The 13,083-nt window shown below is 43.3% G+C and overlaps 1 protein-coding gene across 1 annotated transcript in view; it reads right to left on the reverse strand.

Annotated features, from left to right (window-relative positions):
• Positions 1-399: 399 nt before the first annotated feature.
• Positions 400-13,083, reverse strand: part of DACT1 (dishevelled binding antagonist of beta catenin 1) — a 36,967-nt gene continuing 24,283 nt past the window's right edge. The window contains exon 4 of the mRNA XM_060753845.2: positions 400-7,522. Coding sequence (XP_060609828.2) covers positions 5,688-7,522 — 1,835 coding nt within the window. The 3' untranslated portion in view covers positions 400-5,687. The remainder of the gene's footprint in view (positions 7,523-13,083) is intronic.

Genomic DNA, 13,083 nt, shown 5'->3' on the forward strand with positions numbered 1-13,083 from the left:
AACATTTGGCACTCAACGTTCTGTGACTGACATTGGCTTTCAAAGCATTTCTTCAAACTTTCAAAAATATGAAGATTTGAGATCGAACATGTGACATTCAAAATTTTAAAAAGTCCTCCAAAGGTCAGGATTTGGATCATGGATTAGATCAGGCATGGACCAACTTGGGCCCTCCAGGTGTTTTGGACTTCAACTCCCAGAATTCCTAACAACCTCAGGCCCCTTCCTTTTCCCCCTCAGCCACTTAACCTGTGATGGGTTTAATCCCCAGAATCATAGACTCATAGAGTTGGAAGAGACCTCGTGGGCCATCCAGTCCAACCCCATTCTGCTAAGAAGCAGGAAAATTGCATTCAAAGCACTCCCGACAGATGGCCATCCAGCCTGTTTGAATTGATCATTTTTGTCGCCCTCCTCTGGACACTTTCCAGCTTGTCAATATCTCTCTTCAACTGTGGTGCCCAGAATTGAACACAACATTCCAGGTGTGGTCTAACCAAGGCAGAATAGATGGGTAGCATCACTTTCCTGGATCTAGACACTAGGCTCCTGTTGATGCAGGCCAAAATCCCATTGGCTTTTTTGCCGCCTCATCACATTGTTGGCTCATGTTTAACTTGTTGTCCACGAGGACTCCAAGATCATTTTCACACGTACTGCTCTCGAGCCAGGCACGTCCCCCATTCTGTATCTTTGCATTTCATTTTTTCTGCCTAAATGGAGTATCTTGCATTTGTCACTGTTGAACTTCATTTTGTTAGTTTTGGCCCATCTCTCCTATTTGTGAAGATCATTTTGAATTCTGCTCCTTCTTCTGGAGTTTTGGCTATCCCTCCCAATTTGGTGTTGTCTGCAAATTTGAAAATGCCTTCTCCCTGACTGCCAAGTCTCCAGTTCTCAATGAGTAGCTAGACTAGATAGGATTAGAGTGAGGGATTCCTATGTATGGTTATCCCAGAAAGGGTTCTGCCTTCACTCTTCTTCTCTTGCCACTATCTCCACCCCACTTTGAAGATGAAGCAATGTAATCTCTGTGAGCGATGAGGTAACTTCCTCTTTAAAGGTATTTTTATTGCCTTGGGTTTGGCCATGTGATTTTTTCTCCCTTTTTGTCTTTCTCCTTCTGCCTTTGTCTTCCTTTGAGTGAGGACGCATTTTGTCTTTCTCCAGACAAAAATGTAGCTGCATGAATACTTCTACAATTTTTATCCTTTTACCTTCCTTAGAAGATAGCTTTAGTAAGCTAGTTAGCTCCAAGACCCTTTTCTATCTAGAATGGATTTCTTTTTTACTTCAATAAATATATATTTTTGGAACCTAAAGTTGTTATTATGCAACTCTGATCCATCCTCTTGAATGGAAGCTTATCCTGGCTCACCACGCGTAAATATCTGCTGGTTGTGAACTGTGCTTCTGGCACTCTGCTATATTACTGGGGAATCACCCCAAGTGAGTGTTATTTTGAGCCTAACAGCTCTGATTTAGAACAATGGGTTATGGGCCCAGCCCAACAACCTGGAGGTCCAAAGCTTGTCCATGCCTTGAGTAGATGATATAAAAGAATAGTTTAAAACTGAATCTTTGGAAAGCTGTTACTATCCAGAGACACTGCCTGATGACTTCTTTAATTCTTACAAAATTCTGAAAATATTTACCTGCTGATGAAAAATATGGGGTGGTTATTATAATTCCACCCCATTCCATCAAGCCCACTGATCTTTTCATCTCTCTGTATTAAAATGACTTATTTCTGCCTCTCTGAATGTCCTATAGAAACAAAGGGTCTGTCAAAACCAAAGTAAACACTCAACAGAATGCTCAGATATTCTTTAACCCAAATTCATACAAAAAAGAATCTTGCCCAGAGGTCTTCTGTTTCTATATTTTCAAAAGCGGTGACCGTTCAAACCTGGCAGCCCTTGGATAAAAACTAGCCCAGCGGCCTTTGCTTTGCCGCTTTAAAGGCACTAATGTTGACACAAAAATCTGAGGTTCAAGTGATGTTGTTTGAGCACTTCAAGGGTTTTAAACACGTGCATCTTTTTTTGCTTTCAAAACACAAACAGAACAGCATTCTATGTACAAGAAGCACCTTGTTTCATTTCAGCTGGGAAATGTGTGCGCATCAGCTACTGCATACTCACCAAAGGATGGTGACCAGAGAACTTCATTTTGGCATATTAGTGCATCTCTGGAGAAGAATAGCACCAGAAACCAAGGAAGGGTTCTGCATAGAGCAAGGCATTTGGTTATATTTCTATTGTCTTTCCCAGGCATAGATTCTTGCCCAGTGGCGAAAATCATCTTCAAGCTACCAATCACAAATGTTTTTGTAAACTAGGAGAGAGCTGGTGTGTTTCCTGCCCCTGATACGTCACATGCAACCAATACAGATGTTGACTCAGTTTACACCCATGTCTTTGCAAAGCCAGTTTTCCTTCTGGCATGTTCTGGGATGAACTAGAATAGGCATGGGCAGTTCTTGGAGGAGAACATCCTTCTCTACGGAGGCAGCTGGTGAGTCTGAGGACATGAAGGTCCAGGAACCGTGGATATGAAGGCCCATGGATACCGAGAGCCATGGATGCCAGGTCCCATGACTATGGATAATTATGGGACCTGGTATCCACAGGTTCTCAGTATTCGCGGGTCTCCGTATCTGCGGGCCAACTTGGGCCCTCCAGGTGTTTTGGACTTCAACTCCCACAATTCCTAACAGCCTACTGGCTGTTAGGAATTGTGGGAGTTGAAGTCCAAAACACCTGGAGGGCCAAAGTTTGCCCATGCCTGAACTAGAAGCACATTGGTGTAGATAAAACAATGCCAACAATTCTGCCCTTCAATAAGCATTCTGCCCAATTAAAACTTTCCTTCAATCCCAAAAGGGTGAAATAGTGAAAATACTCATATCTAGAAATCTCACATTGTATCTCCTTCATAATTGTGCTGGTACCATTTCTTTGACTACTTAAAACAGTATTGCTAGATGTTTACGTGAAGTTGTAAGTTACTGCTGAAGGGGCACAGATGTAGGGGCATGGGCTTACTAGCACTCCAAATGCACAAGCTTAGGAGTCCCCTCAAAGATCCTGGTAGCAGTGCAAGGAGGAGGCTATAAGTTGGATTCTTACTACAAAGGCTTTTATTGCAGGCCTGATGCCATACCCCATTACAGCACTGCAATGCTCAAAATCATGGAAATGATGGAAAATGTCATCAGGGGAAATTCCTGCTGAGAGGGCAAAGAAGGTAACCAAATTGGAAATGGAAGAGTCATCCTGCACCTTTTCTATTTACTAACAATACTTCAACATACAGCAATTCTATGAATGAGAGACCTCCAAATCAACCTAACCTCAACAGTCCAGCTCCGGTCTTACAAACTCAGGCAATGGCTTCCTTGATTTCGCCTAGGCACAGGCAAACTTCAGCTCTCCATGTGTTTTGGAAAGAACCTGAGGCTGTTAAGAATTGTGGGAGTTGAAGTCCAAAACACGTGGAGGGCCAAAGTTTGTCCATGCCTTATTTAGCCTATCCACCTGAAAAATGGCTTTCCTCTTTTGCAACAGCCTTCTCCCTTACCAAACATCATTACCTTTTCTATTCAGTCCTCTCTCTTTTCATAATATGGCTAAATTATGACGGTGTAGTCATCCTGGCCTCCAGGGAGGCTTCAGACTTTGTCCTAGGACCCATCTACTCATCTTTTTGACAGAACTTTTCTCCAGACCTTTTCAAATGAATTGCTTTTCTTCCTATCAGCTTTATTCACTGTCTAGCTTTCCCAACCACCCTCAGAAATCAGAACTATAATGGTATGGACAATCTCAACTTTAACATTCAGTGATATATCATTGCATTTCAACATTTTGATGACTTCTTTCCAGATGCACACTCCTTGCCTTCCCATTTCTTAACTTCAGCTTCCATTCGGATTAATGACTGAGCCAAGACATGAAAAACCTTGAACTACTACAATGCCTTCATCATCTGGTCTCAAGTTATGTAAACCACCTGCTATTTTTGTTTTCTTACTCTTCAATTGTTAACCTGCCTTTGCACACAGAAATTCCAGCTTCCAAATAACCAACACAGACACAGGAGGCTTCTCCAGTTTTCACCCTGGTAACTCTTGAGGTGGAATTGGCCTCATTTTGTCTCCAACATTGCAGTGATACCCCTACGTAGAAATGTCAGGATCCTTCTCCATATTCTTAGGTGACCTCTAGGATCAAACTATGCATTATGCCATTGCATTATTTTCTTTCAAAAATGCATCCCTTTCCAACTTCCGTGGTTGGGAGAAGTACTACTCAGCCTTGGGAATACAGCAAATGGGGTTTGAAGAGCAAGCCTCAAAATACCATGTTCCTACCCAAACAGTCTCTGTTTGTCATCTTCCCCAGCTGCTATTTGCCAGGGATGAGAAGCTGACATGAATCCTTTCCAAGATTTCACAGATGAAAACTGGGGCACGTGTAGCCTATCATCATCAGAGTGGTCAAGATGACAAGTTACCAATGAGAAAAGATGGGAAAGTTAGCTTTTGCCTGAGTCTCTTGGGAAACACAATATTTCACCTCTCCCTCCTCTCTAGTTGAATGCAAGCTACTTTTATCAGTGGTTCCCAACTTTTGGTCCTCCAGGGGTTTTGGACTTGAGCTCCATGATTTCTAACAGCTGGTAAGCTGGCTGGGATTTCTGGGAGTTGAAGTCCAAAACACCTGGAGGACCAACCACTTTAGTTGAATTGGGTTAACTCAGTGCAAATTACATTTAGATTCTGAACTCAGTTTGCAGCAACTGAAGTAAACTGAGGGCAAAGAGAGAAAGCAGGAGGCGGAGAGAGAAATTGGGACATTCTAAAAGCATCTGCAAATCTGGGATGACAGAAGATTAATTCAGACTGCCCCTGCCAAATCAAGACAGTTGGTAAGTGAGACATTTTTTGCAACAGCACCTTTCATTTCAAGCATGATAGGAATTAACAGTGAGGGTAATTTTCAATGGAAATATAGTGCAGAAGCAAAGGGTTAACCCTCCCATCAGTTTTCTACTATGTCTGCAATTTGGTGTTTTTTAACCAGTATCCCCAGAGAATATGGGCATGCAAAATCAGAAATAATGCAAACCCTATTGAAGTGAAATACATGCCTTCAATTTACCTGTTGACTTATGGTAACCCCATGGATTTTTCATAGATAAGAGCTCCTCTGAGTTTACCAGTTCCTTCCTCTAAAATATAGTCTGGTATTTGTTGGTGGTTTGCCAACCAAGTACTAACCAGATCCGACCATACGTAGCTTCCCAGATTCAATAGGATTTGGCATTTATGTCCTCCGGACAAGCTTTACATGCACATACACACATACATAAATACCAATACTGCTTCCATGGACCACCTGAATAGGTTACACCACCGTAACTGACTTCTCCATTTGTACATCCCACCTTTTGTGTATTAGGGGACACTTCATTTGAACGAGTAAAAGGGACAGCATTAGTTTTGTGCCTTCTGCATACTAAACAAAAGCACCCAAGGCTCCACAAAAGCCTGGTGCATAGCACGCACATATATACACACCCACTGGAGGCACATACACAAACCCAAGTCCCTTCTGCAGGCAGGTGTGTTATCCTTATCATTATTAAAATACTTAATGTTACTCTCAATGAGCTATAGAAATTCAGACAGTAGTCATCAGTTTGAGCGAGCCAGATCGAAAGCGGAGGATTTTTTTCTTAAGGTTATGCGAGGCTTTAATCTTAACGAAAGCCTTGGCTGCGTTTTCATGGAGCTCCGAAGCCGTGGCAACTGCCTGGATGGGAAGAGTCTGGACGAACTGGGACCAGATGAGGCCTCCGCTCTCGTCCGAGTCACTGGTCGTCGTGCTTTCGCCAACAAACTCCACCCCGCTCAAGCTGGACTCACTGTCCCCAAAACAATTGGTTGTATAGTTGCTCCTTTCATCCTCGCTGGTATCCACAACTGTGGAATGGAAAAGGGATTCGCACTCTGCCGAATATTCCGAGTCGCTGGCCACGTAGGCATAGGGACTGGCATAAGGATGGGGGACCTGCGCATAAACCCCAGCTGCTTCTCTCCGGTTCCTCCTGGCCCTCCGAAGGGCTTCCTCGTACGACACCTCAGCTGACAGTTTCCAGCGGCGATAATCGGCCCGCTTATGCTTGGGTTTGGCTACTACAGGTTCTCGGCCATGGCCATGGGGCCTCAATCCAGATTTCAACACACCCGGTGGACGGTTGAGAAGGCTGGTCTCTGGCAGAAGATGGTTGCTCTTCTTCCCTCTCACGGTGGCCTTCTTCGGCTTCCTAGTTGTATCCGAGTCATCAGGGAACCGGCACTTTTTGCTCATGGATTTGCCTTTCTCACGAGCAACCAGTGGCCCATTTTCCATCACGGTGACCAGATGGGACCTGTGTTTGGCCATAGAGCTCTTGAGGATTTTGACACTCCTGGTGCCCTTGTGAAGTCTCAACGTTTGGGGCTCGGTTGGTACATACTGGCCATTCACCAGCGCAGCCTCCTCCAGGCTCTGAGAAGATGACCCTTCGCTCTTGAAATCCAAGGGAAGCCTAGTTTCCTGTGTCATAGGAATGGAGCAAGTTACTTGTACCCCACTGTTTTTGAACAGTATCTTTTTGGGAACATGGGTCGGTTTACTGTCCTTCAGAAGTGTCTCATGCCGGCAAGGGCTTTCCTTAGGACATGCCACAAAGGACTGGCCACTTTCCTTGCCCATGTCCCCCTTGCCGACTACCGGACACCGTGCCACCTCTTGGGATTTGACATTCCTTGTCGGAGGTTTGCTTTGAGGTTCATTGTTAGCATTTGTGGGGGGCACCTTTTTGGTCTCCTGATGCTCCGTTTCTTTTGAATGCTGCTTTGAGGGAGAGAAGGCACCATTTTCAATAGTTGTGGGAGTTCCACCAGAAGGAAGAAATACCTGACCCACATTCTTAAGAGTTGTAGCATTGTGGAGGGTTGTGCCCGTCACCTGACGAAGGCACATGCTTCCATGTCTCAAAATCCCTTTAGTGGGGTCTGCGTTCAGGTTGGTTCTTGGTTTGTTAGTCCTCACCGAAGGGATGCGTTTCTGCACAAGGCTCAAGATGTAGCTGTCCATTTTGCGGCTGGCGGTGGGACACGATGCAGAATGAGGGATGTGTGGGGGACACGGAGCACCTGGTTTGGCTGAATCAAGTTCAGCTCCGGCATCAACATCGATGATGTTGCCATCAGGTCTCTCTTCCTCTTCTCTCAAGGGGCTGCCGACCACCGGCAGAAGAAACATCGGACTCTGAACAGCAACTGCGTGTAGGGGACTGGGGTAGCGGTATACATCATTCCCATTTTTGGACACCAGATCACACTGATATTTTGGATGCACATCAGCAATCACATCCAAGGAATTGGAGTGTGGCGTAGAAGGAGAAGCCATCCCCGTAGACTGGTCTTCATGTTGGCTTCCCTTGTTACATTCCAGCCAGCCTATGAGATCTGAAATTCAACAGGAAGAAAAATAAGTAATAATAATAATAATAACAATAATAATAATAAACAAACATTATTTGTATCCCGCCACCATCTCCCCAATGGGGACTCGGGGTGGCTTACATAAGGCCAAGCCCAACAACTCAATACAATAGATAAATAGCTTGAAGAAACACATCTGAAAATCATTAAGGCAGACCACCGCAATTACACAACTACATAGTGTCTCCCAGCTCAACTCCCTATTTACTAGGCAGCAGCTGCTGCAAGTGACCACCATCTGTTCCTCTCTCAGTCAAGAAGCAGCCAATTGATATTCCGTGAAAAATACCTAGTGTGTCAGCCAAAAGCTGTATCTCTGTTCCCTCTTGCATTAGAGACCACTTTCATGAGAGATGTAGAAACATCAGCTGGTTGCTTCCCAGTTAACAGGAGAACAGACTCTTGTTGTTTGCATTGGCTGCTGTCTGGTTAGTGGTGACATATGCATTAGTCACCTAATGTTTACATGTGTCATTTTACTGTTGTTTTAAATTGTTGTTTAATTGCTTTTAATTGTTATTGTTGTTTGGGCATGAAATAATGCCAATGATGTAAGCTGCCCTGAGTCCCCTTTGGGGTGAGAAACGGGGGAGTATAAAATGTTGTAAATAAATAAATAATGCATTCCCTAAATGAGTGGACATGTAGGATATTAATGTGTACTCAGACATATTAACTGTTGGTATATTCATTTGCTAATGTAAAAACAAGCAAAGTAAACGATTTGTTATATATAAGGGGGGAGACAAATTGGTAAACTATAGAAAAATAGGTTCTTGTAGGTTTTTTCGGGCTGTAGAGCCATGTTCTAGAGGCATTTCTCCTGACGTTTCGCCTGCATCTATGGCAAGCATCCTCAGAGGTAGTGAGGTCTGTTGGAAATAAGACAATGGGTTTATATATCTGTGGAATGGCTGGGGTGGGGCAAAGAGCTCTTCTCTGCTGGAGCTAGGTGTGAATGTTTCATCTGACCACCTTCATTAGCATTTGAAGGCCTGCCTGAGCCTGGAAAATCATTTGTTGAGAGGTGTTAAGATGTGCCTGGTTGTTTCCTCTTCTACAGTAAAATAGAAGCAGAGAAGCAGAAAATCCTATCTTAAAATGGATTGATGTTTGTACTTTAGATTTATGTTTAGTTAGAGGTATAAGATGGTGAGAGAAACTGTGACGTCAGTTATGTAAATGTTGTTTGTGTATATATAAGAATACTTGTTTTTGAAAAAAGGTGAAAACCTGGCTTTTTGAGCAGGCCTTCCCAAATACAGCATAGCTATACAAAATTAGGGAACTACTTGATAACGCAATGGAATAATGACTTGATATGGAGACACTCACAATAATGTTTTAAGACTATGTACGGTTTTTTATATTTTTATATCATGCTATTGTTTTTAGAGAGGAGGGAGCAAGCTTGTTTTCTGCTGCCCTAGAGACTAGGACGCGGAACAATGGCTTCAAACTACAAGAGAGGAGATTCCATCTGAACATGAGGAAGAACTTCCTGACTGTGAGAGCCGTTCAGCAGTGGAACTCTCTGCCCCGGAGTGTGGTGGAGGCTCCTTCTTTGGAAGCTTTTAAACAGAGGCTGGATGGCCATCTGTCAGGGGTGATTTGAATGCAATATTCCTGCTTCTTGGCAGAATGGGGTTGGACTGGATGGCCCATGAGGTCTCTTCCAACTCTTTGATTCTATGATTAGCATAATTTTATGATTTTTTTACTTATTATAATTGTTGAGACATTGAATTGTTGCCAATCTGTGAACCACTCCAAGTCACCTCTGTGCTGAGAGGGACGGTATATAAATATGGTAAACAAATACATAAATAAATACATTTCTTTGTGTTTTTCTATTTAAATTAGAATTAAAATGTAAAGAATGTGTAGCTTTAAATCACACAATCATGACTTCCTTAGTAAATTATGGCCCAAATAAGCTTCTTAGAGCCAAACTAAAATTTCACATTCTATATTTTTCATCCTTTTAAAAAGTGAACAAAGATAAATAAAATCCCAAGGAGAGGATGACTCAAGGACACAGTTTCCAGCAAACTCTGATTTCCATGACTGTTGACCAAGATCTCCCTTCTCCAAACTTCTGAATCTCAAAACTGGGGCACTGTTCCACCACACCCCACTGGAATTGAAACTACCCTTCTTCCTCTTATCTGAGCACCATTGTTCTGTGTTTTGCTAATGTTCACATAAAAATTAAAAGCTTAAGACTGGAAGTTCAGTTGGGTTTTGGCAAGGCTTTCTTTTAGCATTCCTAGCAGAGGTTTCTGCAACACACCCATCTAATTTGAAGCATGGGAATAGAGAAGAGCAGGGAAGGAAGTGTTGTCGTTCGGTTGTTCTGCTTTCCCACCAGGCCACATGCATGAGATCATCTGAAGCATGAGCAGTTACCATGCTTTTCTGTGTTGTGACTGGTTGAAAAGTGCAGCACTACAGTAAAATGCTCATGGGCCATGTGTATCATAGAATCCTAGAGTTTGAAGAGATCTCATGGGCCATCCAGTCCAACCCCCTGCCAAGAAACAGGAACATTACATTCAAAACACCCCCGACAGATGGCCATCCAGCCTCCATTTAAAAGCCTCCAAAGAAGGAGCCTCCACCACACTCCGGGGCACAGAGTTCCACTGCTGAACTACTCTCACAGTCAGGAAGTTCTTCCTCATGTTCAGATGGAATCTCCTTTCTTGTCATTTGAAGCCATTGTTCCACATCCTAGTCTCCAGGGCAACAAAAAACAAGCTTGCTCCCTCCTCCCTATGACTTCCTCTCACATATTTATACATGGCTATCATGTCTCAGCCTTCTCTTCTTCAGGCTAAACATGCCCAGCTCTTTAAGCCGCTCCTCATGGGGCTTGTTCTCCAGACCCCTGATCATTTTAGTTGCCCTCCCCTGGACACATTCCAGCTTGTCAATATCTCTCTTCAATTGTGGTGCCCAGAACTGGACACAATATTCCAGGTGTGGTCTAACCAAGGCAGAATAGAGCATGGGGAGCATGACTTCCCTGGATCTAGACACTAAAATCCTATTGATGCAGGCCAAAATCCCATTGGTGTTTTTGCTGCCTCATCACATTGTATAGGCTATGCCTTTTCAACCCCATGCATTTTATAGTGTTTTCTCAAGCAAGGAATCCTCAGAGGTGGTTTTGCCAGCTCCTTCCTCTGAAATAAAACCTCCCGCACCTGGTATGTATCAGTAGTTTCCCATCCACATACTAACCAGGGCGGATCCTGCTCAATTTACAAGATCAGATAGGATCTGGTATTTAGCCAGATCAACTCTGAGATACAGAGATGATGCTTACTGATCCTGCTCAGGATTAGTGCTCAGTGGTACTGACAAGACCAAGGATTAAGGTTCTAGTTGCAAAATAGCACTATTATAAACAACAGTATGTACAAAATCAAGGAACCCCCGGTAGCGGAGTGGGTTCAACCGCTGAGCTGCTGAGCTGGTTGACCGAAAGGTCGCAGGTTCGAATCTGGGGAGTGGCGTGAGCTTCCACTGTTAGCCCCAGCTTCTGCCAACCTAGCAGTTCGAAAACCTGTAAATGTGAGTAGAGCAATAGGTACCACTCCGGCAGGAAGGTAACAGCGCTCCATGCAGTCATGCTGGCCACATGACCTTGGAGGTGTCTACGGACAATGCCGGCTCTTCGGCTTAGAAATGGAGATGAGCACCAACCCCCAGAGTCAGACACGACTGGACTTCATGTCAGGGGAAAACTTTTACCTTTACTATGTACAAAACCTATGTTTTATAAGCAATACAAAGCTAAGATCAATTCGAGATGCTGTGGTTTTTGACTCTGAATATGTTTTAAGGGTTTTTAACTGGGAATTTTTTAATACTGTTAATATTTAATCCTGTTTTAACGTTTGCATATTGGTATAGAATCATAGAATCATAGACTCAAAGAGTTGGAAGAAACCTCATGGGCCATCCAGTCCAACCCCATTCTGCCAAGAAGCAGGAATATTGCATTCAAATCCCCCGACAGATGGCCATCCAGCCTCTGTTTAAAAGCTTCCAAAGAAGGAGCCTCCACCACACTCAGGGGCAGAGAGTTCCACTGCTGAACGGCTCTCACAGTCAGGAAGTTCTTCCTAATGTTCAGATGGAATCTTCTTTCTTGTAGTTTGAAGCCATTGTTTCGTGTCCTAGTCTCGGTATATTTTAAATGATATGCTAATGCTTTTATGTTAAGTCCCCATTGGGACCACGGTTAGCACAGTGAGTTAAACAGCCAGCTATAGAAAATCTTGCCAACCAGAAGGTTGGCAGTTCAAGCTGCAGGTTGGGGTGAGCTCCCACCCACAGCTCTAGCTTCTACTTACTTAGCAGTTCTAAAGCAACAATGTGAGAAGATAAATAAGTACTGCTGTGGCAGGGATGTAAAAAGCGTCCCTGAAGACATGCAGGCAATTCGATCAGAAAGGCGTTCATGGACAACAGGCTCTTCGGCATGGAAAAATAGAACAACACCACCTCACCATAGCTGAGTCAAGCACAGCCAGAAATGAAAAAGGAGGAAGCCTGGCCTCTGTCTATGTATTGTCTGTTTATTGTCTGTCTTCTACCAGATATACTATTCCATTTACCTATCTCACCCAGGGTTGCATGATTTTATCCCTGCATTTGGCCCAGCCCACTCTGCTCAATGCTTTGTTCTTAATTTTTTATTTTATTTCATATCCTGTGTTCATCCTATTGAATTATTTTTTATTGTTTGTATTTTATTTGATTTATTACCTGCTGTATGTATTTTATTTTGTTTTATTATAATTGTTGGGCTTGGCCTCACGTTAGCCGCCCCAAGGTCCTGCGGGGAGATGATGGTGGTGGGATATAAATAAAGATTATTATTATTATTATTATTATTATTATTATTATTATTATTATTAGTTAATTGTATAACGGCATTGAATATTTGCCATATATGTATTCTGTAATCAGCTTTAAGTCCCCTCAGGGAGAGAGAGCAGAATACAAATAAAGTATATTATTAAATATATTATAATTGTGGTGCAGTTGGCTGAGTGTCAGCTGCATTAAGATCACTCTGACCAAAAGGTCATGAGTTCGAAGCCAGCCCAGGTTGGAGTGGGTTTCCAACCAATTGTGTGTAGCCTGTTGTCGACCTTTGCAACCCGAAAGACAGTTGCATCTGTCAAGTAGGAAAGTAAGGTACCACCTTAAAGTGTGGGGAGGTTAAATTAACTGATTTATGAGGCCATAAAGAAGACTCCAGCAAAGCATTCCAGCGGGGAAGCATGTGGGGAATGTGGAAGTGCTTCATCAGTGTCGCAGATGGAGATGAAAGCGACAGCTCCCCTGGCGGCCAGAAAAAGTTAAATAGCCTCTGTCTATGTCAGTATATGTTTGTATGTCAAAAATTAGCATTGAATGTTTGCCATATATGTGTACACTGTAATCCGCCCTGAGTCCCCTGCGGGGTGAGACGGGCGGAATATAAAAGCTGTAAATAAAATAAATAA

Source organism: Anolis sagrei, chromosome 1 (assembly GCF_037176765.1).
Source record: "Anolis sagrei isolate rAnoSag1 chromosome 1, rAnoSag1.mat, whole genome shotgun sequence".
Lineage (NCBI taxonomy): Eukaryota > Metazoa > Chordata > Lepidosauria > Squamata > Dactyloidae > Anolis > Anolis sagrei.